At 44.3% G+C, this 24050-nt stretch overlaps 2 protein-coding genes across 10 annotated transcripts in view; one reads left to right on the forward strand and one right to left on the reverse strand.

Moving 5' to 3' along the window:
* Positions 1 to 6921, reverse strand: part of Gak (cyclin G associated kinase) — a 57072-nt gene extending 50151 nt beyond the window's left edge. For 2 of the 4 annotated variants that reach the window (XM_060381116.1, XM_021651818.2), the window contains exon 1: positions 1053 to 1167. Coding sequence is in view for 2 of the 4 variants with exons in the window: in XM_021651816.2 (XP_021507491.2) it covers positions 1053 to 1167; positions 1821 to 1880; positions 2660 to 2721; positions 6641 to 6785 (382 nt within the window). In the remaining 2 variants the exon portion in view is untranslated. Of the gene's footprint in view, positions 1 to 1052; positions 1168 to 1820; positions 1881 to 2659; positions 2722 to 6640 lie in introns of those variants that run through there. The other 2 variants (XM_021651816.2, XM_021651817.2) reach the window with 2 other exon arrangements.
* A 48-nt stretch (positions 6922 to 6969) lies between these two features.
* Tmem175 (transmembrane protein 175) lies at positions 6970 to 23662 on the forward strand. Of its 6 annotated transcripts, none has more exons than XM_021651798.2 (12): positions 6971 to 7417; positions 12499 to 12534; positions 13796 to 13997; positions 14177 to 14215; positions 16385 to 16482; positions 18746 to 18797; positions 19066 to 19101; positions 19603 to 19686; positions 20049 to 20162; positions 21185 to 21263; positions 21523 to 21658; positions 22844 to 23662. In XM_021651798.2, exons 3-12 carry the CDS (start codon positions 13824 to 13826, stop codon positions 23505 to 23507), a joined length of 1476 nt encoding a protein of 491 aa, XP_021507473.2. In that variant the 5' UTR covers positions 6971 to 7417; positions 12499 to 12534; positions 13796 to 13823; the 3' UTR covers positions 23508 to 23662. The 6 variants fall into 6 exon arrangements, with proteins under 6 accessions (XP_060237111.1, XP_021507473.2, XP_021507472.2 ...); XM_021651797.2 differs by having other exon boundaries at positions 6972 to 7153; positions 19998 to 20162; XM_021651796.2 differs by having other exon boundaries at positions 6973 to 7417; positions 19998 to 20162.
* Positions 23663 to 24050: the final 388 nt, after the last annotated feature.

Consider the following 24050-nt stretch of genomic DNA (forward strand, 5'->3'; position numbering starts at 1 on the left):
TTCTCTGTCCTAATCTGTCTCCCATTGGTCTGCACCCACTCCAGCCACCACAATATAGTTTTTCATGACCACTTGAGTAGGGACTGGCTCATGGGCAAATGGCTCTAACAGGGTTAAGATTACTTCCATGGGCTCCCTGCCTCATTCTCCCCTGCTGCTCCTTGGTTCCTCCTGGCCTATTTATTGCTCAGGTGAACACACATGCAGTCACCTGTACCACAGTTTTCCCTCAACATATGAAACACACACTTCAGACCATACTAGGAATGACAGCATTTTAACAGATAGCAGCAGAGATCTGTGGTGGAGTTTGCTACTTTTGAATTGTCAATTCCACTTCATAGCCAGTGGGGGTTCAACTCCCCACTGCTAGAAGTACAGGAATGCAATATGACACCCTGCAAGAGGGAGGCTTGCCTCAAGCTTTGCCCAGTCGTCTACACATCCACTCTGTCCCTAGAGATCTACCCAGGGTATACCCCATCCACTGGCCTGCCAATGGATCAAAGAGTCTTCCTGATGCTTTCTTATGTTTGACCTTGCTAAGGCCACATGCCTACTAAGGGCTTCCTCCATTCCTCTCAAAACAAAACACTCTCTGCACTACCTAAGGACTTGACACTCATGTGCCAGTATTGATCTTTTCCAGTTCACATATAAGGACACTAAAGTTCCATTGCATGCCTGCTCATCCTGTTTTAGGAGAAAAACATGATGAGACCCTGCCCCTCAGAATCTGCAGCTTAAGGCTAGGCATTGTAGCACACACCTTTGATCCTAGCACTTAGGAGGCAGAGGTAGGTAATATCTCTGCCTAGTCTACATAGCAAGTTCCAGGCCAACCAGATCTACATAGTAAGACACTCTCAAAACGTACAAACGAAAAAAGAACCTACATTCCATGAAGGGCACACAAAAGCATATTCTAAACAACATAAAGATCAGTGGATAGCTGGCTGGTTCTTTCAGTCAATGTATTTTTAAAACATCTTCAGAGTATTTAACAACTGTTCAAATATGTCAGGAAGCACTTAAACTTCAAGGCACTTTACCTTTACAGAGCTCCGTAAGCAGGAGGAACTCAGCCTGCCCAGTGTCTGATTCCTCTTTTCCTATGGATGCTGCAGAGCAGAACTGGACAATATTGGGGTGGCCAGAAAGTTTTTTCTGCATGTCTTGTTAAAGAAGAACGTGAGTAAATATGTCCACAACTCTGTGCTCTTAAAAACAAACATTCATAAGTGATAAGAAACCAAAATCAAGATACTCAAATTGCCTTATGCCTCAGCACATATGAGCTCCACAACAGGAAGTGGTAGGGAGTGAGTGTATATACTCAGAGAGTCATTAGGTTATCAGATAGCACAGAACCCAGAAAGAAAAGGAAGCAAATTCTACCTGCCTCTCTCTGTGGTAGAAGAGAATGGGCAAGAACAGCCCTGTCATGTGCCATATGTACAGGGTGAGGAGTGCGCCAGCGTGCACTGAGGCACTGATGCGGCAGCACCTGTGCAGTCCGAGACTAAGAACAGAGGGGCAAGGCGGGACTCTCCTTGTGAGAAATGACCAAACAGACCTCCATGTCTGTTTGGCATGGAGACCTCAAAGGCTGGAACAGCAACCGGCTTCCTAACACCTAGAAAACTTCCACTTCAACTACGACAATAACAGAGAAAAATCCTTTGCATGAGAAATGTCTTACATGTAGTCTGTTAAAAGCAAAAGGCTGATTTTAACTTATCACAGGAGCCTCCCGGTAACTGTGTCAAGCCTGACACACCTAGTGATGGCAGTAACTCTCAGTCCCAGGAAAAGGATACCAAGAAACAAACTTCCTGAATGATGGCTCTGTTCTTCTCCTCTTCATTGGACAGTAATCTCTGTCAGGGAATAGCACATGAGATTGAATTCTGCTTAACAGACAAAACATGCTGGAGAATATAGGCACTATGTCTGAGGGACACGGAGTCTCAGCAAGCACTACACAGTACACCATTTACCTGTATTTGAACATCTGATCTGACAGAAGCTTAGAAACATGGAATAATCGTTATACTCCAAAGACCCAAGAAAAAGTAAAAGTAGATCAGAGTAAAACAAGACAATCCTGGAGATAGAGTATACACCCAGCAAACATATCAGGACTGACAAAACAAATCCTGCTCTAAAGGTCCACTGGCTATGCCTCACCCTTGCCAAGAGAGGAGCCACTTGCTTGCCCATTAAGGCAGGGCTGGACCTACTGCTATGTCTCAGGATAAAAATCAGAGCAGTCTACCTGGGCATCAAGGTCTAGAGATCCCTCCCCAACACTTTACTTTAATCTTATTTACAGACATTTTAAAAGTAAATTTGGTAGGTGGCTTCTGAACTCGTCAAATTCCTGGTCTCTCATTTTGAAATTTGGAGCAAAATGGATGAAATCCACAGAGGGTCACTCCACTCCTCAGTCCAAAGCTGACCAGCTCCCCAGTAGGACAGGAAGCTCCCAAGAGAGTCCTAAACCTCAAGCTGGAGTTGTGAACATAAAGTAAGCCCTGAGAACACGGAGGAGACTCAAACTGACTAATGCATAGAAAAATAGAGATCCATCCTTGAAAATAGTTCAAAGTATCTTTACAATAAACTAATCCCCCCCAAATGATTCATTAGTTATTACCTTTAATGCATACTCTCTGCCACTTCCCAGATCTTGAGCTTCATAAACAAATGCAAACCCTCCTGAAAAAAAAGAAAGTCAGTCAGTGCTATGACTTAAACTTAGAAATACCTTTGCTAAGTAAAATACAAACCAAATTTTGGCCATGGATAATACTGCTCTCTACAAAAAAGTGCATCCCAATTTCTATGTCAGCCCTTTACACCTTCTGCTCAGACATTCGGAGGGGAAGTGTAAGTTACATCAACAAATAGAAACAGGAAATCTGGAAATAAAAAGCAAGTATCCTGAAAAGTAAGTAAAACTGATGAATTCTATTTGGGTTATCAAACACCAAGGAAGGCTAATGCAAAAAGAAAAAAAAAAAAAATCAACACCCAGAGGAAAAAAAGTAGATTGTGTTGCCCTGACATTCAAAGAGAAAAAAAAAAAATAGTGTAATATCATTCATAAAAATTGATCAAAGAACTCTTAGTAAGTTTGGGATGTTTTGCCTTTTTAAAACAGGACTGCTATGTTGGCTCTGAATTTACATTCTTTACCTCAGCCTTCCCAATACTTCCTTTAAATAAACAGTCCCATCATAAAATTTAAAACTGCCAACAAATCCGGACTAGCAAGAAACTCCCTCAACCTTATAAAGAGTCCATAAAGGACCAAAAGCAGCAGTATTATCAGTAAAATGAGATCAGGAAGAAGGCCAAGCTGTATATCCACATTACTGGTACTGAATATTATACAAGGGCCTTTTGCCAATGCAATCAGACAAGGAAAAGAAAAGGCAAAGTCACCCAAATCACAAGAAGTAAATATGTTTTTATCATGTGCATATTATCATGATCTTTCATGTAGCAAATCTGGTGAAATTTCAAAAAAAAAAGTGAGAAAAAGAGAGGGACGAGAGAAGGGAAAAAGAAAAAAGAGAATAGAGGGAAAGGGAAGATAAGAAAATAGAAAAAAGCCAGATTTGCAAGATAGCTCAGTAGATATAGGAGCTTGCCATTAAGCCTGACAACTTGAGTTCAATACCCAGAGTGTGCATTATAGAAGGAGAGAAGTAACTGCTGCAAGCCATTCTCTGACCACATGCTAGACATGACATGGCCCCACCAAAAAGAGAAGGATGAAACAAACTATAACTAATTTAGAAAAGCTAGAGGATACAAAAACAAGATACAAAACTCAGGGGCTGGAGAAATAGCTCAGCACTTAAAAGCACGCTTGTCTTGCAGAGACCCAGGTTTGGTTCCAACATGGTTGGTCATAACCCTTCTCAATTCTAATTCCTAAAGACTGCATGCCCTCTTGAAAGCTATCTGCTTTCATAGTTCTGCCTAGCAACCTATTTTACACTCCAGTATCAAATTAATAAAATCTATACAAACTATATGACAATAAAGCTTGGTGTAATATAAATTCCTCTGTGACAAAATCTGATATAAAATGACAGAAGCAATTTGCCTACAATGAGAATATTTATTCATTTACTTAGAGACACAGCAATGTATTTGACTACAGCAATTTTTCGCAGCCCCTCTGGGAAAATCCCATGATATAAGATCATCTTTTAGAACCTGAAAAATTCTTAAGTTGTTAAGAGCCTCACATTCTTGTAAAACAACTTCAGGCTCATGGTCTATGGTTGCTGTTCAGGAAACTCATTTAAATAATCTATATAAACTACTACACATTTCTTACTGTCTCAATTAGAAAAAAAAAAACAACAAAAACTTAAACTACCACATTAAGTGTAAAAGGAAGAGCACCATGGCTTACAACTGCACTGGTTATTTTTATTCCAGTGGGCCAGAGAGCTGAGGGCACAGAGACAGTGGCTGCCCACACTTCCTGGTTTTTCATCCTGGGTCCTGTGTGGCTTAGGTAAGCTTCCTGCTTTGCACAAATCTTCTCTCCTGTCAATCAGGATCACGTCCTAACCAAAGATGGCTGCTTGCTCTCTGGCCAGGTGGGTACAGTATACAGCTATCTTCTGCTCACCCCTTCCTAGCTACCCTGGAATTCATATCATTTACTGAAATGCCCCACCCCAAGCTGCCTTTTTCTTCCAGTATCTGAATATATGTCTTATTTTACATTCTATAAGAAAGGAGACCAAGTCTGTCTCTTCTCTTTCTCTCTTTCCTTCTTGGTTTGTGGATTGAACTCAGGGCCTCATACATGTTAAGCAAGTGCTATATTACTGAACTATATGCCCAGCCATTTTCACTTTTTGAGACAGCATCTTACTAACCTGCCCAGATTAGCTTTGAATTCTATCTGAAGTCCAGGCAGACCCTGAAGGTGAATTTTTTGTGCCCCAAACTCCCTTTAAGTTCGGATTTATAGGCCTGCCACCAGTTCAAGGTTGAATTTCTTGAAAAAAAAAATGAAGGCAACTGCCTGGTATCTTCAGAATGAACAAACCAATCTGGCATCATCTTTGTTATTCCAACAGATGAAAGAGAACATCATATATCAGCCTGTCAGTGGAGGTACTAAACCCATTTATGAAGAAAAAAGCACCGGAGTCTTCTTACCAAAATCACACCCAGATATATTTATAACCACAGTGGAGAATACATATGACAAAGTGACTACCGAAACATCACCTTTGCCTTTCTACAGTAAAGAATGTTGAACGAGTTTCCTGCCCCCACTAAACACAAATGACATGGACACGCTTAACAAGATAATCCTGAGAGCTACTTCAGACCTGGGTCAAGCCACTCTTCTCCCTGAACCAATTTTCCAGAACATTACTATTCAGCAGGTAAACTTCACAGCTAGTGAGACCTGGCACACTTTTCGACCATCTAGATACTGATGGGCAAAAAAAGGGCAGTTGCTGAGGAAATGACTCAGAAGAGCATCTGTTGCTCTTGCAGAGGAAAGGAGCAGCATTGGCATCCCAGCACCCACAGAGGGGTTAACAACTATCTCTAACTCCAGTTCCGGGGGATCCAATGTTCTCTTGTGGTCTCAGCAGGCAGTACATACAGACGGTACCCAGATACACAGGCAGGCAAAACGCCATCATATAAATAAATAATCTTTAAAAAAAAAGAAAAAAAAGGGAGAAGTCACAGGAGAACAGGACTCCACACATGATGATTACACATCCTGTATGAGGAAGCTACAAACTAGACTGACTTCAAGACATATGGGCTAGTAATTGCCCATCAAGCAGGTTCTTAAGGGTTACATCGACTGGTTCTGCTTCCTGTAACTTATGAGAGTTCACATACAGAGTGATTAAAGACGTGAGGCAAACACTAAGGCTATCTCTACCTCACCATGCAAGGGAGGACTGCTACAGACTGTCCAGCTCCCCAGAACTCAGCAACACAGCACTGCCATCTCAAGACAGTCCCCCGGGTGCAACCCCGGATATGATACAAAATAAAACAGCTTATGACCTCAGAGTGACTGCTTACCTTCTGACTCCCCATTTCAATCTTTTGAATGTATTCTATACGAACAGGACAAATCCTTGTTTTGGCCTCAGACAGAGATGGTCCTTCCAGTCCCAGGCCTCCTTTCCTGGACAACCACCTGCTAGCATGACCTTTGTACAACCTACCTACCAGGAAGTGTTCAACCCAGAAGCAACCTATTCACAGCAATCACCTCCAGAGGCCTTAACCCACAGCCCCCCTGTGCTTACCCTTCCTGGCCAGGCCCTACTCCGATCTGACGCACACCCCAGCAGTATCCCTCCGCAGCAATGACCTGATCCACATCCCAGCGGTGACTACTCCTGTTGACCAGGCCCAGAGAGATGACTCCCCGCGGCCCTGATAGGACCCACACCTCAGCAGTGACGCTCTCGGGCCCAGACTTGACTCATACAATTGACACGATCCTCCTTACTGCCCCTGCCTTAAGCGGTGACCCTCGCGCCCCTGACTTGAGCCCCACCCCAGCAGCGACCCTGCCAGGCTGCTCCTGTCTGCTGCGGCCTGGCGACGCCTTACGCCTCACCCTCGGCCAGGACCCGCCGCACCCGCAAACGCAGCTCGCCCAGCTCCACCGTCTGCCCCACGAAGTCACTATGGTCACGGCCGGCAGCTCCGCCAAGAGAACCAGGCCCCGCAAGGAAGTCCAGCGCAGACTGCAGCAACGACATGGCGACGGCCGCTCCGCGGCAGCGGGAGCCAGGCTCCAGCTCCGTACTGCCGGGTCAGCTGCTGCGAGCGAACAACCCGGCCATCTTCCGCCCGCGCCGTGACGTAAAACCGCGACGCCGCGGTCCCGCCCCGACGCAGCATGCGGAAAAGCGCGTGTTTCCGCAGAGACAGCGGGATGCGCAGGCGCAGAAGCTGGGGCCCTACGCACTGCAAGCTCCTAGGTAGCGCGCAAGTCGCCGCCTGACCCTAACCTCGTCCGGTCGCTTCCACTGGCCCGGGTCCGGCCTCGCTGGCCAGAGGGTCGCGGGACGTTGGGCGCGCGCTGCGGACCGTCCCAGAGCCTGCCGCTCGCGCCTGACGCCTCAAGGTAAAGCGAGGCCTGGAGCCCACAGCCTAGGCTCCTTTAATGCCCGGTTTAGGAGAAGAGGGTATCCAGCAGACAAGCACAGACACCCGTTTTTATGTTTTGGCCCACACGGGGTTGAGGGAGAATTAACTAGTTGCTAGCATTAAGACTGAGAAACGTAACTTTAAAAAGAAAGAAGCTTCACAACGTGTGTAGAAAAGTCAACTTGTGGTGCCGGACCCAGAATCCTGTGTGATGTCAACCACCCAGAGCTGTCCACTGAAGGTGAGACAAAGTCGTGGGGTTCCCCGCCCGCCTCCTTACCTCCGTGGTTCCTGAAGCCCCTTGTATAGAGTATGTGGTTTTGGATCAAAAAGTGGATCCTCAAACCCAAATCAACATCTTAACGGTCCTAGAATTTCATGCTGTTAATGATACCTTTGGAGAGTACCGGCTCCCTTAGAAGTCAAGTAGAAAAGAAATGAAAGATGATCGTTAGCCACAGTGAGGCAGGAGATAGGTGAACAGTAGTTTTATAAAAATGCTGATGCAAAAGCTGTGGATCACAAATAGAGAAATAAAGAGCTGATGAAGTGGAGATGGTACGTGGGCGTAACTCAGGAGGTTTGTGGAGAAGAACGTGGGAACTAAAAGAGCAGTGTGGTGTTAACGTGTTCTTAGAGGGGAGATTTGGGCAGCCTAAAACAGATGGGGGTGGGGATGGAGGAGTAAGGGCTTCCAGTATAGTAGAAGTATTGTCCTTTGGAATTGTAGGGCATCAGGTCACATCCAGATATAGGATATTTAGTTTTGCATAGAAAGGGTACTGTTTATGACCAGAAACACTTCTAAGAGGCAGAGGGGAGGAAATAGGGCTTTTGTAGTTGCAGGGAACTTTATGTTTTTACTGGAGTGAAGTTGAAGGAATTTTTTGGTGGCTTCAGATTTCACTATATAGAAGAAGAAAAAAAAATCTGAAAGCAAGAAAAAAGTAGGGAACCCAAGGCTTAAGGTAATGTTCAAGGGACCTAAAACAGCTATCATGAGAAACTTCATGAATAATGCATAATGATAATTATGTGTAACTTCACTAGAATGCATAATGAAACTTGGGGCCATAAACTCTGCTGGCATGACCTAGGACGAGTGAGTAGAGATTTCTAAATCATGTAATTACTTTAGAAAGCAGAGTCTTCTCAGACTAATTGTTTCATAAACGTAGATCACTTTTGTGGCATTGTAGTAGATGCCATACGGAGAAGATCCTAACACATACTTGCATCTTACAGTTTCTCCTGCTCTCACCGTGTTAGGAACACATACAAATCTAAAGCTGAAGCTCTGCTCTTACTCCACCAACATACTCTCTTGTAGTAGATTTCATAGCAAAGCTTAGTGCCAGAGAGTGAGTATTTTATAACGATGAGGGGATGAAGTCATAAAAAGGATGTATCGGGCTGGTTTAGAGTATTCAGTGCTTGCAGAGTGCTAGGGGTTCAAGTGCCAGCATTCACATGGCGGTTCACAACCATTTAATTCCAGTTTCAGGGTATCCAGTGCCCTCTTTAAAGCTCTGCAGGGACTGCGCATGCGTACGATGCACATAGTGCATATGCAGGCAAGAGTCATACGTATAGAATTAATTTAAAACAAGGGATATATAACTGTAAACATGGGATTAATGCCAAATCTATAGAATATGTTAACTGAAAGGCTAGGAACCACAAGTACAAAGAGACAAGTTGGAAGTTGTTGGGAGATAATTTTCTCAATAAATTTTAAGTACCCAGAAAGTCACCAAGAACGTAGAGGACTTGAATAGCCCTGTCAACGATCTTGAATTAATGAACATTTATAGAGCAGTCCCTATAATATTAACAGAATACACATATTTTCAAGTGTGTAAAGATATTTACTAACCTAGAACATCTGGGTAATGAAACAAGTATGTTATCTGATCGCAATGAATTTAACTAGAAAGTAGCAATGTGTAAAGTGTTCTGAATGGTTAGCTTCCTTTTATTATCAAAGAAGTCATCAAAAAAGTTTTTTTGAACTAGTTGAAAATGAAAGTACAGAATTATTTCAGAATTATGGGATGCTGTTATTAGTAGGAAATAGATCACTTATCAGTGATCTTAGTGTTCATCTTAAAAAACTAGAAAAATCAGATAAGATGAAACCCAAAGAAGTTTAAAGAAGGAATATAAATAGCAAAATGCAGTGAAACAAACAACAGATAATCAATGAAACAAAAGCTGATTTTTTTTGAGGTCAGTAAAACTTAGAAGTCACTGACCAAATTGAGTAAGAAAAACAAAAATTACTGGGATCACAAATGAGGGAAATATCTACTGAAAGAACATTTTCCCAATGAATTCAATTTAGTCTAAATAAATAAATTCATTGGAAGTACAAACTGAGTTTACTTAAGAAGAAATAGGTAACTTAAACAGTTCTATATCTGTTAAAACATTCATTTTCTAGATTAGAATCCCTCAAAGATTTCAGACTTACATGGCTCTACTGGGAATCCACCAAACAATTAAAAACATTAAAAATCTACATGAAGTTATACAGAAAATTGAAGTATTTCTTAATTCATTCCCAACAGCATTATTTTGGTACCCTAACTTGACACAAGCATTATATTACAAGCAACAAGCTAATGTATTTCATGAACATACATTTAAAAAAAATCCTTGAAAATATGTTTTAGCAAATTAAGTCTAACAGTAAAAGTTGACCATCCGTAATTGAGATTTCAAAACTTTTTAAGTGCCAACGATGGTTTTCAAAGAGCTTCAGGCTTTTTATTTTGGGACTGAAAATGTTCAGCCAATAAAATGCCCATTTCCCGAAAATTTTATCGAAACCTACTGAAGTTTATCTGTGGAATAAAAAGTTGACTTTGTATTTAAAATTTTGACCAATTAATTTATGCTTACTAAAAAGTGAAGAACAAAACAAAATAGCCTGGCATAGTGGTACACCTTTAATAATAGCACTTCAGAAGCAGAAGAAGTTAGATTTCTGTGAGTTTGAGGCTAGCCTGATCTATAGCAAGTTCCAGGACAGCTAGGGCTACATAGAGAGATCCTGTCTCAACTGGCACCCTCCCACAAAGAAAATAAAACAGGTGATTTCAGTGGATAAAGAAAAAGTGTTCAACAAAACCTTGTGCCCATTCCTGATTTAAAAACAAAAAACCAATTAAGTGTGGGCTGGAGAGATGGCTCCGAGGTTAAGGGCGTGTGCTGCTCTTCCAGAGCGTCAGAAATGGCCCACAACTGTCTGAACTCCAGCTTCAGGTGCTCTGATATCCTCTGCTGGCATCTACAGGCATTTCATACATATTGCACATACATAATTTTAAAAAATCTTAAGAAAACAAGCACACTAGGAATAAACTGAAACATTTTGAGGGTATCTTTGAAGAAGTTACAGTTGTCATCATATATAATAATAGAATCTTACGTTTTACTCCAGAGATCAGTAAGCCAAGGTTGGTCTCATTCTATTCAGCATTGTATTGGAAATAGTAAATGATGTAATGAGCCAAGAAAAAGAAATAAAAAGCAACCACATTGAAAAGGAATAACTAAAATGCATATTTTTATATGATATAATTATCTGTGTCGGGATTCCTAAACTTTACCACTGATGACTTTCAGCTAGAAAGTTGAAAAGTCTGTATTATAATCTTAGTTACATGACATTCTGGAGACAGGAAGGCCCCCCCCCACCTCCAAAAATAAATTAAAAAAAAAAAAAAAAAAGACCAGTGGTTGCTTAGGGATTATGGAAGAAGAGGGCATGAGAGAGTGGAACACAGTAGGTAGAGCATAGAGGACTTTTAGGATTGTGAAAATATTTTGTCTAATGTCAAAAAGATGGGTATATGTCATCACACATTTCTCAGTGTGTAACATAATAAACTATAATGTCAACTATGGACTCTTAATGATGTGCCAGTATTGTGCCAATTGTAACAAACAGGTCACCTTAATGCAAGATGTCAATGAGATGAAATGTGAAGGCGGGTAAAGGAGCCCTATGTTTTGTACTAAACTTGCTTTAAAATTTTATGGGGAAAAAGCCAGGACGGTGGTCCATACCTGTAAGCTCAGCACTGGGGTTTCTAAAGTAGGAAGATCAGGAGTGGCGGCTGCTTCTGGAATTTTGAGGTCACCCTGGGCTGTGTGAGATCCTATGCAAAACAAACAAAACAGAACAAACAAACAAAACAAAACCTTACTGAAGGAATAAAAAGGCCAGACTGGAGGAAGAACATATGTAAAGAAATGTGCTTCTTAACTTTTCATTGTTGTAGGGTATCCATCAGAGAAGACTACTCAGACATGGCTTTAAGCCAATAGAAAGTCTTTAATAAGGGGCCAGTGACTACACTGGGTGTTTGGGATCCCATTGTAGCCTCAATCCCTTCTCAAGGTTGGTTTTTAAGCACAAAACTGTGTCCTGGGTTGACATATTTCACGTAACAAGAGCAGTTAGCCAAAAGCAGGTTTACAGAAGCCTAAAAGCAACATTAGTACACTCAGAGACTTTCCTGTACTGTGGGCTTTGAGAGGTTAGGTCTTTGTTTTAGTTTTGCTGGTGGTGCTTTCTATGTGCTAACTTTTATGGTCTGAATGATATTTCCATCATGGAGTCAATTGTACTAAGGTTCCAGGACTTGCTACAGCATAGTCTTTAGGGGTTGTTCTAGATTCTAAGACGATGCAGAAGTCTTTGGGATGTAGTCTTATCTTTGGGCGTACCTTTCAGTTTTGAGTCTGTGCTCTGACCTTCTAAAGCTTCTAGTACTTTGGCATACAGGCTTTCACAAAAGCCATGTTGCCACCCATGCCTGCCCTTGCCATCCAGGTGCCACATGTTTAACCTGGAGCTAATAAACCTGTTTTTGTTTTTTGTTCTTTTGTCATATGTATTTTTATTGTTACAAACAAGGAAGATGACAACTTACCTTTTTGTAACTGCTGTTTTTCTTTTCTTCTCAGCATTGTGTTTTAATTTTATCTGTCTGGATTCGCGTGTGTCCTCACAACATTAACCCTTAATAATAAGTCATATTTTTACTTTTTTGTTGTAACAAACCTTGCTTCAGCGCAGAATCCAGCCATGTCCCCTCAGATTCTGCTGCCCATGAGGGTATCCATTGCTCCTCTAGATTTGTTGTTAATCGCTGTTCAAAGGAGGCCCCTGTTGCTCCCTATGTCAAGTGTCCTTCCCGTATCTTGGCAAGCTCTTGACTGGGGATTGTTCATCCTAATTGCTACTTCATTGCTTTCAGTTGTGTTTCCTTGATTAGTAGTGAAGTTGACTTTTCTTTATTTCTTTTGCAGTGCTGGGGATAGAACCCAGGGAATCATATGTGTAAGGTAGGCTATCTCCCACTGAGCTATATTCAGCCTGAATGATGTGTCTGTGTATTTGTTTACAACTCTTTTTTTTTTCCTATCCGAAAATTGCTAGTTGGCTTCTTTTTTTTTTAATGTATCACCTTGGTGAAAGCCTATGCTTGATTCCTAGGGCAGCATGCCACATTACCCCCGTGCTTCTGATTATGTGATATGGGTGTTAGGTCAGCAGCTTTCTCTTCAGAGTAAGCCCAGTCATGCTCTATATTGCCGCTGTTACACTGCTAAAGGGCTTGTGCTTGTGACCACCCATTTTAAAGTGTCACTCTCCAGGGATCCTGGCTTTTACCTTCCCATCATCCCAGGGAGTTCTACTGCCTTCTCCCCCTGACTTACAACCTTACAACCTCATTTCCCTAGCTGTGCTGGTGACTCCATAGTCTCCTCTCTTTCACTGCCTCCGTCCTCACCTCTGCTGCCTGAGGCTGTCCTTCCCCGTCTCAGTAAACATGCCTAAAGTTGGGTACATTTATATTGTTGGCGTGCCGTTGACCCAGAGCGCCAGCTTTCCTCTTGTAGCCTCAGGACCTGCTTCCCGGGACACTCTGTATCCTGCCTGGGCAGATGTACTCTGCCTCACCCCTGGTCACAGCTTCAGCCTACTGACCATCCTTGCCACCTCCTATCACTTCTCCCCGGCTGTAAGTGGGAAGTTGAAAAACACTCTCTAGTGGTCTCCCTTCCATTTCCTGTAGCTGCAGAGCAGGTCTCAGTGCAGAGTGCAGATGGAATTTAGGACGGTACTTCCTCCTTTGCTTCTTGGGGCACAAATATCTTTCTTCCTCAGAGAATGTTCCTGTTGGCATCTCACTGGTCTACCCAGAATTGTTTTTGGAAAAACTTAAAATCATCCCAGACGCTGTGAGCTGAGGAAGTCCTGGCCTCATTAGCTAGGAGATGTGCTAACTCAAGCCTGACAAAGCAGCTTTGAGGGGAAACTTGGGGTCAGGTTTCAGACCTTTCTTGGTATTATGGTGTGCTGAATATCTAACCTGTATCGTCAGTGCTTTCCCACTGAGACAGTGAATGTAAAGTCCCATCGCAGAGCTCACTGATGAGTCTGATGCTGACATTCATAGCCTGTGGCTAGAAATCTGGAGGGGTAACCTTGTGAAGTGTCTTGCTCTTTGTCCGCATACCTAGCCTTTGTCTCTGCAGTGAAATGGCTGAAGTCCACAGGGTTGGCCACCTCTGATATGCTCAGAGCTATACTTCTCCCCAGGCTGCTGTGACAACTCCGTGGCCTCACCATGTCCAGGCCCCAGACCCAGGAGCAGGTGGTGGATTCCGAGGGAGACTCATCTCAATTAAGGAGAGACGAGGGAGACTCATCTCTATTAAGGAGAGATGAGGAGGGGACCCAGAGCTCCCACCGCATGCTGGGCTTCAGTGATGCGCTGCTGTCAATCATCGCGACTGTCATGGTCAGTGTGGGGCCCACCTTAAACCCACCCATTGTTTCTGCAGCAGCCTCAAATGCCCAAGCCTTTCATGGGGCTGGGGGGGGGATGTCCAGCAGTGCTCAAGAGACCACATACTCTCTGCCTCTGAATCTCCTCAGCCCAAGAAGTATCTCTTGGTTATTTTGTCTTTGTTTCTTTAGATCCTGCCTGTGACTCACACAGAGATCTCGCCAGAACAGGTAACAGGAACAATTTGGCTTATACAGTGGGCCAGTAAGAAAACGTGGCCTGGACTTGAGGAGCCAACCCCCAAATCTGCAGACAGCAAAGTTCAAGGCAGGGTATTTATTGAGAGGGCAGGACATCTGTGCTTCTTCCTGGCCAGAAATGTACTCAGAGCAGGTGGTGGTGGTGTTGGGGCTCAAGTACAGGTTCTGCCAAAAGAGGCTTTATTTCTAGATAGGTGGACAAGTAGTGATATCTTCCACTGAGAGGGGGTGGGAAGCATGTCCACCCCAGACTTCTACCAAGCCATCCTGTATGGGTAGCAAAGAGCTTTTTTAAAAGACTTTCCATTTATATCCAACTTTATGGAATTTTTTTTTTTTTTGAGTCAGCTACAAGTAGTTCTTTTGTGAAACAGCTTTGAGACTTGGACAGAACTGAGGTACCGTTCTTGGTTTCATTTCATGTGATTGGCATGCCAGCATACAAGCCTCTTGAGTGCTATGCACCCTGAAGGAGGCTGAAGCTCTACTCAGCTGGCCTCACAACCGTGAGGTCTGGCTCTGGCCATACCTGCAAGCTACAAGGAAGATCTTTGGGAAGGTTTTGTTTTTGTTTTTTTCAACTGTGGTTACAACACTGCTGTTAGTGTTATGATGAAAATGAAACTTTCAGAGACCTGAGCATCAGACCACATTTGTGCTGTACTCAGAGCTGTTCTGATGGGAAAGTACCTGCTAGTGGCTACATAGCAAGCTCCAGGCTAGTCAAGGCTATATAGTGAGAACCTGTCACCAAAAAAAAAAAAAAAAAAAAAAAAAAAAAAAAAAAAACCTAAATAAAATTAAAAAGCATAGTGACTAGATATGGCCTAATGGTAGAGTTGTTTGCCTAGCCTGCATGAGGGTATAGTTTTTTAGGTTGTAAAACTTGACTATTGTGAGAGTGTAGGCACATATGCCACAGCATGTGTGTGGAGGGCAGAAGGTAACTCCCAGAAATCAGTTCTCTCTTTCTACCTTGGGTTCTGGGAATCCAACTCAGCCTTGCTTGATATTTTAAAAAGAGGACTTAACTTCCAGGCCTGGTGGCAAATTGCCTGTAATCAATAGCTGCTGTGGAGGTTGAAGCAAGAGCTTTCCCAAGTTCAAGGCCTGGGTAACTTAAACCCTGTCACAAAATAAAAAGTAAGAGGAGGCCAGGTGTGGTGGTGCACACCTTTATCCCAGCATTTGGGAGACAGGTAAGTGGATTTCTGTGAGTTTGAGACTAGCCTGGTCTACATAGTGAATTCCAGGATAGCCAGGGCTATGTAGAGAGACCCTGTCTCAAAAAACAAAAGCAAAACAAAACCCCAAAAATGAAAAGAAATTTGAGTGTATAGCTCAGTGGTATATGCCCTCAGGTACTGGAGAGAGGAAGGAAGAGGAGAGAAACATATACACACAACTCAGATATTTGTGAGGGCATTTGATAGGATGATTTTGATATGAAAATTCAAGTCCAAAGGAATACTTGCACAAAAAGAACCTATGAAGCCAGTAAACCAGTTCCTTTGAGCATGTTTAAAAGCATAAACCCCTCTTCTCATGAAAGAGTTCTGCCTTGATTGAGGATTCTTTTCAGTCTGTTCTAGCCACAACCCCTTGTGTGGTGTTTATCTATGGCAGACCCATTTTGCTTATAATCTCTCATTGGGGACTTTAAGAAGTGTCCTTGTCCAAATGACTATGCTGGGTCTAATCTTACTATAGCCTAAATGTCTGTGTCCCTCCAAAATTCATATATTGGAACTTGCACCCCAAGATGAATGCTTTAGCAAGCAATTAATGACTTTATAAAAGGACTGTGTGCCTTTTCCTTTCTATTACTTATGCTGTGGCTGTTGAGATGCTTAGACTCTCCCCAGACAGCAAGTCTGCTGACAACCAGGACTTTTGCCACTTGAGGCAATGGTGTCATTCTGTGACACTCAGGGAATCTATTGCTTTAGAAAAACTGCCTTCAAAAAACACCTTTGAGGGTGGAGTTGGGAAGTATAGTAGAAATGAGGTTAGACTCAGAGTAGACACAGACTGGGGACATTCCTAAATGCCTCACTGTCAAAAGTCTTGCCATTGAAATGACCACTGTTGGGTCACTGTTGGTTACTTTGTTCTAATAGCAGTGTTCTTTTTATACAGCAGTTTGACAAAAGTATACAGAAACTTCTAGCAACTAGGATTGCTGTTTACCTCATGACATTTCTAATCGTAACTGTGGCCTGGACAGCACATACCAGGTAGGGAGTCAGACCTAGTGTATGAAAGTCAGAAAATTTAACACAAAGTTTTTGTTGTCAGGATTCACTCAAGGTAGACAAAGGATGTAGACTGCTACAGTACTGCAGAGATGTGTTGTTCCTGGTGTCTGTGGGCTCCTTGGTTTACATGTTGTGTCTCAAGGGAGCTGATTCTTCCCATCCTGGCCTCTGGTTGTCACTCACAATTATTCTCAGGACAGTACAGCATGGTCAGGCTTGCTCCAAAGAAGACTTGGCTCCATAGCACCACCCTCCTCTTTTTCCTGTCTGTTAGGAGAAGCAGGAAAGTGTCTACCTGCTAGAGCCATTGGAAGGCCAGAATAGAACATGACAGTGAAGAGAGAGAATGCAAGCTTAATGGCTATGTCTTAAGGCAACCATAAACCCTTCCCTGAATGGAAGCAGAGCCTACAGATTACATTCTGATGTCTGAGTTTTGTCCTAGGGAAGACAGAACTTTTTAGGACCCCAGGGCACAGGGCTCCATAGCTGCATGAGCCCCTGATCACTGAATGTCAGGTAGGCAGGGGGACAGGAGGCTTCCATAGACATAGTTGGGCATGTAGGTGTTACATTCCTAGCTGCAGATTAACATATTCAAAGGAAATACTCTTCAGAGAATGCTAGGGTGCAGGAAAAACTCAGATCCTGGTAAACATTTTATTGCTTTCTCTCTCTCTCTCTCTCTCTCTCTCTCTCTCTCTGTGTGTGTGTGTGTGTGTGTGTTTGTTTGTGTGTGAAAAAAAGAGAGGGGAGAGGGGGATAGAGGACTCTATACAGTAGACCAAACTGACCTTGAACTCAGAGATCCTCCTGCCTCTGTCTCTTGAGTGGGATTAAAGGCATGTATTCGGTTCACTGCTATTTAAAAGTGCAGCAGAATGTTTCATGTTACACACTTGTTCTCGGAAAGATGGCGGTAATAAATGTTTTAAGAACTGGGCAGGCTTATCTTTTTTATGGAATGTTCAAGAGGCCCACAGCTTGGTGGGTGCTAGGTGGCCTGCAAATTTAGCCAACCTTTCCTATACCAGCTTCATGGTTCATTCAGCAGGGGCCCACTGTAGAGCACAGCAAGAGTGGGCTATGGGGCCCAGGGAGTCTGTGAGGAACTTCATAGATCTGCTCTGCATCCTGCTTTGGGTGCTCAGTTGTGGACATGAGCTAAATGCCAGCAACTAGCCAGCAAAACCGCTATCTCGAGGGTTGCAGCTCCTTCTATTTGGCTTATTAATGAAGACTTAATCGCAAATGAGCCTGTGTCACTGCCATGAGCAAGCGGTAGTTTCCTAGAGTGAGGATGACAGTTCAGTCCAAAAGAAGGCCATGTGCTTGGAGTTGGGTGGGTGGTGCCTGAGCTGTGGTCTGGCAGTTACTGTTAGTGTTGGGGGCAGTCCTGTTGTGGGGCCCAGGCAAGACAGGAGGTTTTAGTATTCTTGGCAGCCTATGCTCATATTTCTAAGAAGGGTGGTGCTCCATTTTGTTTTCTCTTTACAATGTATCTCTATACAAAACTGTCTCTGTTAAATAACTTCCAACAGGTACAATATGAGACATCTTTAGAAAAAAAATAAGAAAAGATTTTCTTTCTTTAAAATGGATTTTAGACATAATGTCTGGAAAACAAATGTATTGCATGGTAGAGCTCTGGCTGCACATTCCCAGATACTGATTTCCAGAAAGTGTGGCTGGACAAAGCTCATGGGACAGGATGCTCACATCCACCCTGCTAGTCCTTAAAAATCCTCTGCCTCTGTACAGAAGTCTTTCTCAAGCCTTTGTATGAAAAGACTATCAATAAGAGCTATAACTGTACAGGTGGGTTCTGCAGATTGTTTCTCAAAGATAAGGGGAAGAGTGTGTAGAAAGGTGTGTGTGTTCCCACTTAAGCTATGTTTTCTTCGAATTTTCTGACTTTCCTACACTAGGTAGTATCTACATTTTTCACAAAGTACATTTTATTTCGTGCAGTGTGTGAGTGCATGCGTGTGGCTGCACCGAAATTAGAGGGTAACTTGTAGAACTTGGTTCTCTCATCCCCTCATGTGGGTGCAGGGATCAAACTCAAATCTTCAAGCTTGATAGCACCTTTACCTATCATTAGTCCTGCTAGGTAGTATCTTAAATTTGGTCGAGTGACATCATCAATGATTTTAGCTAGAAAATACTGTGGGAGGTACATATTAATTTTAATCTTATGGAACCATATTTGAATGATGACCCCTCTTTTTCCTAACTTTAGATTGTTCCAGGTTGTTGGGAAGATAGATGATACACTTGCCTTGCTCAACCTGGTGAGTTATTGTTGTTTTGAAAAAATTAGCTTAGTCATGATTTAGCCCTCCTGAAAGGTAGGAGAAGGTATAGGTTCCCACAGCCTGGATTCTGTCCATTCCTGGAAGCTCCTCAGATGGTCCATGGGTCCACCTGTCCAGGACAGGGCACAGGCTTCTTGGGTCTAGCCCCACAACTCCTACAGATGTATTGCTGCCTTCCCGGAGTGCCCCTTCTTTCTCAGCAGGGTCTCTGGTAACTGACCTCCCTCCCCTCCCTTCATTATAGGCTTGTATGATGACCATCACCCTTCTGCCCTACACAGTGAGTAATGACCATCACCCTGCACACCTCACTGGGCATGCCTATGTGTGACAGTCCTCAGAAATGCAGGCCACGGTTCCCTGGGCTGCAGGCTAGAGAAGAGAGAGTTGAAGGGAGCTAATGATTGAGGCTGAGTAGAGGAGGGGGGCGTAGGGCTGCTGGAGGCAGAGGACACAAGATGCCCTTTGTTCCTGCCCACCTCTCTCCATAACCCATACTAGCAGATCAACAAGCAGTTAGAGTTCTGAGACAGGCCATTGGCCCAAGTATACAGGGCTCTAATGCACTGGGGGAATTTACATGAGATTAATGACACTGGCTTTAAAGGCCTGAAGCAGTGAGTAGGATTGCTCTGTGGGAGGGCCCAATATGCCCATCTCTAGCCTCACACCATTGCCCCCACACCAGTTTTCTGCTCAGTGCCCAGTACAGAGACAGGAAAGCTCATTATACACCATCTCAGAACCTAGGTCTGATAGCCTTTGGGGGTTCTTTTGACAGTTTTCTCTAATGGTGACGTTCCCTGATGTGCCCCTGGGCATCTTCCTGTTCTGCATGTGTGTGATTGCCATTGGATCTGTGCAGGTAGGGACACAAGGTATGGGTATACTTTTGCCATAGGGTATGCAGGCCAAGTGCTAGTATCCTGACCTGTATCTCAAGTGGCCCAGGCCTTACCCAGGGCCTCAGAGTCACACAATAGAATGAGAGTTTCTACTGCTTTCTTCACCCCAGACTCTCAGAACATACCAGCGCAGGAGGCTGTCTAGAAGGGATGTTCTTGCTCCTGACCCCTAAAAATGTGTATCTTGGCTCAAGGGTTAACTGGGGGTCGTGCTACCTCTTCCCTGTTGATGATGTCCTGTAGCCTGTTTTGTTTGTTTTTTTTACCACAGGCAATGATTGTGGGGTATGCCTTCCACTTTCCACATCTGTTGAATCCACAGATCCAGCACTCTACATACAGGGCCTTGTCCCGGAGACACATCCTGCACGTAGTCCTCCGTGGCCCAGCACTGTGTTTTGTTGCAGCCGTCTTTTCCCTCTTTTTCTTCCCCTTGGTGAGTGCCGGGAATCTGAGGGAGTCTTAGCCCAGTTGAAAAAGATGAAGTACCACTAACAGGAGAAAGAACAGGCAATGCTGAAACAATTTTTTCAGAATAGGCTGTGGAAGCTGGCTTGAGCAGGATCAATATAAGTACTATGAAAATGCATTGAACTATAAATCAAAGCGTCCTAAGAACTGTGGAAAACAACAAATGCTAGTTATTTTAAATGTCTGCTGAGATGGTCAGCTGCCAAAGGTACTTGCCATCAAACCTAATGATCTGAGTTTCATCTCCAGAATATACATGATAAAAGGAGAGAACCGGAATATACATGATAAAAGGAGAGAACCGGAATATACATGATAAAAGGAGAGAACCGATTCCTGAAGGTTGCCTCTGACCTTCACATGCACATACAGTACATGAGCACCTTTACACATGTATACAAACAAAAATAATTACTGAATTAAAATTAAGTCAGTAAAAATGAATAAATGTTTGGTAAGCATTTCAGGATCATTCTAGGTTTTAAACACTTAGAGATGAAGGCCTGTGGTTGCTGCAAATGCCATCCTGAGAGTCCTGGCAGGTTATCTGCTTCTTGTGAGCGGATAAGGTGCCAGCTGAGTAGGTGGGACCCAGGGGACTCAGACTGTGAACTGAAGCAGCAGAGCACTGTATGGAAGCATCTAGCCAAGCAGACCTCGACTGGGTGCTCACACACAGGCGAAGCTCACACGCAAGTTCACTGGCATTAATTTCTTGGTTGGAATGCTTTCCTTTTGCTGTGGGCTGTCGCTGTTCATTGTGTGACAGCAAACTCTTAGAAAGTGCATGACTGGTGTGCATTTCCCCTATGGTAGTCCTTCCTTCTGGGACTGTGCCCTACACACAGTTCACTTCCATGAAGGACGGCTCTCTGGGTCTCCTCTGTTGCTGTCCGTCCCTCTGGGGCAGAAGAGTGGGACCAGACTTGAGGTGTGAGCAGCCTCCACCCCCACAGAAACACCCTGACGTGTTATTTCTTCCTGCAGTCCTACCTGCTGATGGTGGCTGTCATCTTCCTCCCTCACCTCAGCAAGGCTACCGCCTGGTGCAAAGACAAGTTTATGGGTAGGTGACCATGCACAGCACTACCATAAGCATGTTGGAAGGTTACGCCAGATTTCAGGCTACCTCAGTGTGTGATGGCTCAGGGCTTGTCCTCCTGGGCTCAGCCCAGATCTGGCATGGGTTGCTGGGCCCTTGGCTTCCTGCCCTTAAGTATCTCTGCACATTTCCCCTCCTGGCCCCATGGATAAGAGGCCAGTTAGAGCCACACTGGCCTGATAGTTCCCCTCTAGGTCAATTTCTTCTCCTGACATGTCCACAGGCCACAGGGAGTCTCCTGCTCACAACGTGGAGCCCTTCAGTATTGACCTGCATGCACCCCTCAGCAAAGAGAGGGTGGAAGCTTTCAGCGACGGCGTCTATGCCATCGTGGCCACACTCCTCATCCTGGATATCTGGTGAGGACCCCAACTCTGCTGCTTTGGCCATCTTCCAGGTGTTAGTATGTCTTTGAGAAAGTCTTGTCCTTAGAAACTACAGAAGGGTCTTACTCAGCACCAGCCTCCCCTGGGGAGCCTGGAGATTTATACAGGCTCCCTCTGCCCCAAAGGTCTCTCATTCCACTTCCGCTCAGCCTGAAAGCACAAGTGTCGGGGACAGTGACTTCTCCAAGGCTGCCTTCTGCTTTCTATCCCAGAAATATTCAGGCAGCACCCTTAGGCCTTATCCCCCTCTGTATTGTTAGGACTGGCTCTTCCGTATAGCCTTGCTCTGATACAGTACTCTTGGACTCTAGTTTGAGTGGTCACTTTTATTTACAAGTGTCTCCTTTTCCTTTTTTTAAGCCCCATGCCCTCCTCTAGCCTATGGTTCCTCAGTCATATTTTATTAAACATGTCACAACTCTGGTTTTAGATTCTGAATCTAACACTATGATTCTCCTGATATTTCTGAATAGGTTTTTCTACTATATTTGTGAATTATTATAAGCTAGAAGTAAATATTCATCAGTACCTGATTTCCTGGGGCCCTAGATTTAAAGAATATTCCAGAACAATCTGCTTTTGCTTCCATTCTGCAGCCAGGGCGTAATAGGGCCAAGTCTATAGTTAGGGCAGGAATTCTAGCCAAGAGATGGCTGTCCCCTTCTGTTGGAGTCTCAACAGTGTGACAGGCCTTAGGTTCTCTTTCCTGCCCTTACCCTCCTTCTGGTTGTCCCTCCTCCTGGTTGATTTGGAGAAAGTAGTAGGTACTTGCATGTCCTGTCATTCATGTCCAGGTGATGGTTTCCCATCCCTTGACTCTGTGCTCCAACACTGCCTGCAAGATTCAGGATAGCTGTGGGGAACCTCTCCAATAGGTATCCTACCCTCAGGGAGCTGGCTCTGGCCCACCTACCAGAGTTATTTGTCAATTCTTGGTTGTCAGATAGAGCCACCAGTTGGCAGAGAATATTCAGGTCTGGTTAAATTTGCGTTTTGAGTAACTGTTTAGTATGCTAAATATATGTAAGTAGCACATAGGGAACATTTTTATGTGCTAGAGATCACACATCATTCTCAACTTCACTTTATGATGCTTGGTCTACCCCTCTGGTCCTCTCTGGGAGGCTGTTACAAATGCCATCTCTTCATACTTCCCAGTGAGGACAACGTTCCGGATCCCAAGGATGTGCAAGAGAAATTCAGCGGTAGCCTTGTGGCTGCCCTGGGTGCATATGGGCCACAATTCCTGGCATATTTCGGCTCCTTCGCCACAGTGGGTCTTCTCTGGTTTGCCCACCATTCACTGTTCCTACATGTCCGGAAGACTACACAGACCATGGGGTTACTCAACATACTGTCACTGGCCTTTGTGGGTGGCCTCCCTCTGGCCTACCAGCAGACCTCAGCATTTGCCCGGCAACCCCGTGATGAACTTGAGCGTGTGCGTGTCAGCTGTGCTATCATCTTCTTTGCCAGCATCTTCCAGTTTGCCATCTGGACTGCAGCCCTGCTGCATCAGACAGAAACACTGCAGCCAGCTGTGCGATTTGATGGGCAGGAGCATGCTTTCATGTTCGCCAAGCTTGCTCTGTACCCCAGTGCCAGCCTGCTGGCCTTTGCTGCCACCTGCCTACTGAGCCGGTTCAGCACAGCCATCTTTCACCTCATGCAGATTGCAGTGCCCTTTGCCTTCCTGCTTCTCCGTCTCCTTGTGCGCTTTGCCCTGGCAGGCCTTCAAGTCCTATGGGACTTCTGGACAGAGCATCCTCAACCAGGCCAGGGTGAACCTGAGGCACAGTCCCAGCTCTTGCCTGGCCCCTGATAATGCCAAGAAAGCCACACCAGCCCATCCTAGGTGCACACTGAAAAGGGTCCTATGGAGATGTCTCAGTAGAAGTTTGTTGTGCACTGGGTCTATGGATTTATTGGCCTGGGTATTGTTTAACTTGTGGAACATCAAGATCTGTTTCAAGAGTATGAACGGTGTTTACATTGTGCAGTGAGGGGTTTCATGGGAACTCAATTTATTGCTTCTATCCATTTACTTTCCTTTCTACCTCCCTGACCCCAGCACTGCCAGAGGAATTTACCTGAACCAGCCACTTGGGGCTGTCACTGAGGTCTTCTTTAAGGTAGCAGCACACAGCCAGGATCAGAGGTCCATCCCTTCTCCTTGCTCTGACATGCATGTGGCCACACAGGCCTCCCCTCTTCTTGGAACCTTTGGGCAATTGAGTCTGGGCTAAGTCAGGCTGAGAAGCTGCTATCTGGCTCGCATCCTCAGAAGTACAGAGCTTTCCTGGTGGGACTGCCAGCCCTGCCCATTTCCATACCAGTTGTTGGACAAAGACAAGAGGCAGCTATG

This window comes from Meriones unguiculatus, chromosome 3, assembly GCF_030254825.1.
Source record: "Meriones unguiculatus strain TT.TT164.6M chromosome 3, Bangor_MerUng_6.1, whole genome shotgun sequence".
Lineage (NCBI taxonomy): Eukaryota > Metazoa > Chordata > Mammalia > Rodentia > Muridae > Meriones > Meriones unguiculatus.

Coding starts and splice junctions, on each gene's coding strand:
- Tmem175 (XM_021651797.2), top strand. CDS start 13,824: ATGTCCAGGCCCCAGACCCAGGAGCAGGTGGTGGATTCCGAGGGAGAC. Junction 13,998..14,176: donor CAATCATCGCGACTGTCATG/GTCAGTGTGGGG, acceptor TTGTTTCTTTAG/ATCCTGCCTGTGACTCACAC. Junction 19,687..19,997: donor TTGCCATTGGATCTGTGCAG/GTAGGGACACAA, acceptor TTTTTACCACAG/GCAATGATTGTGGGGTATGC.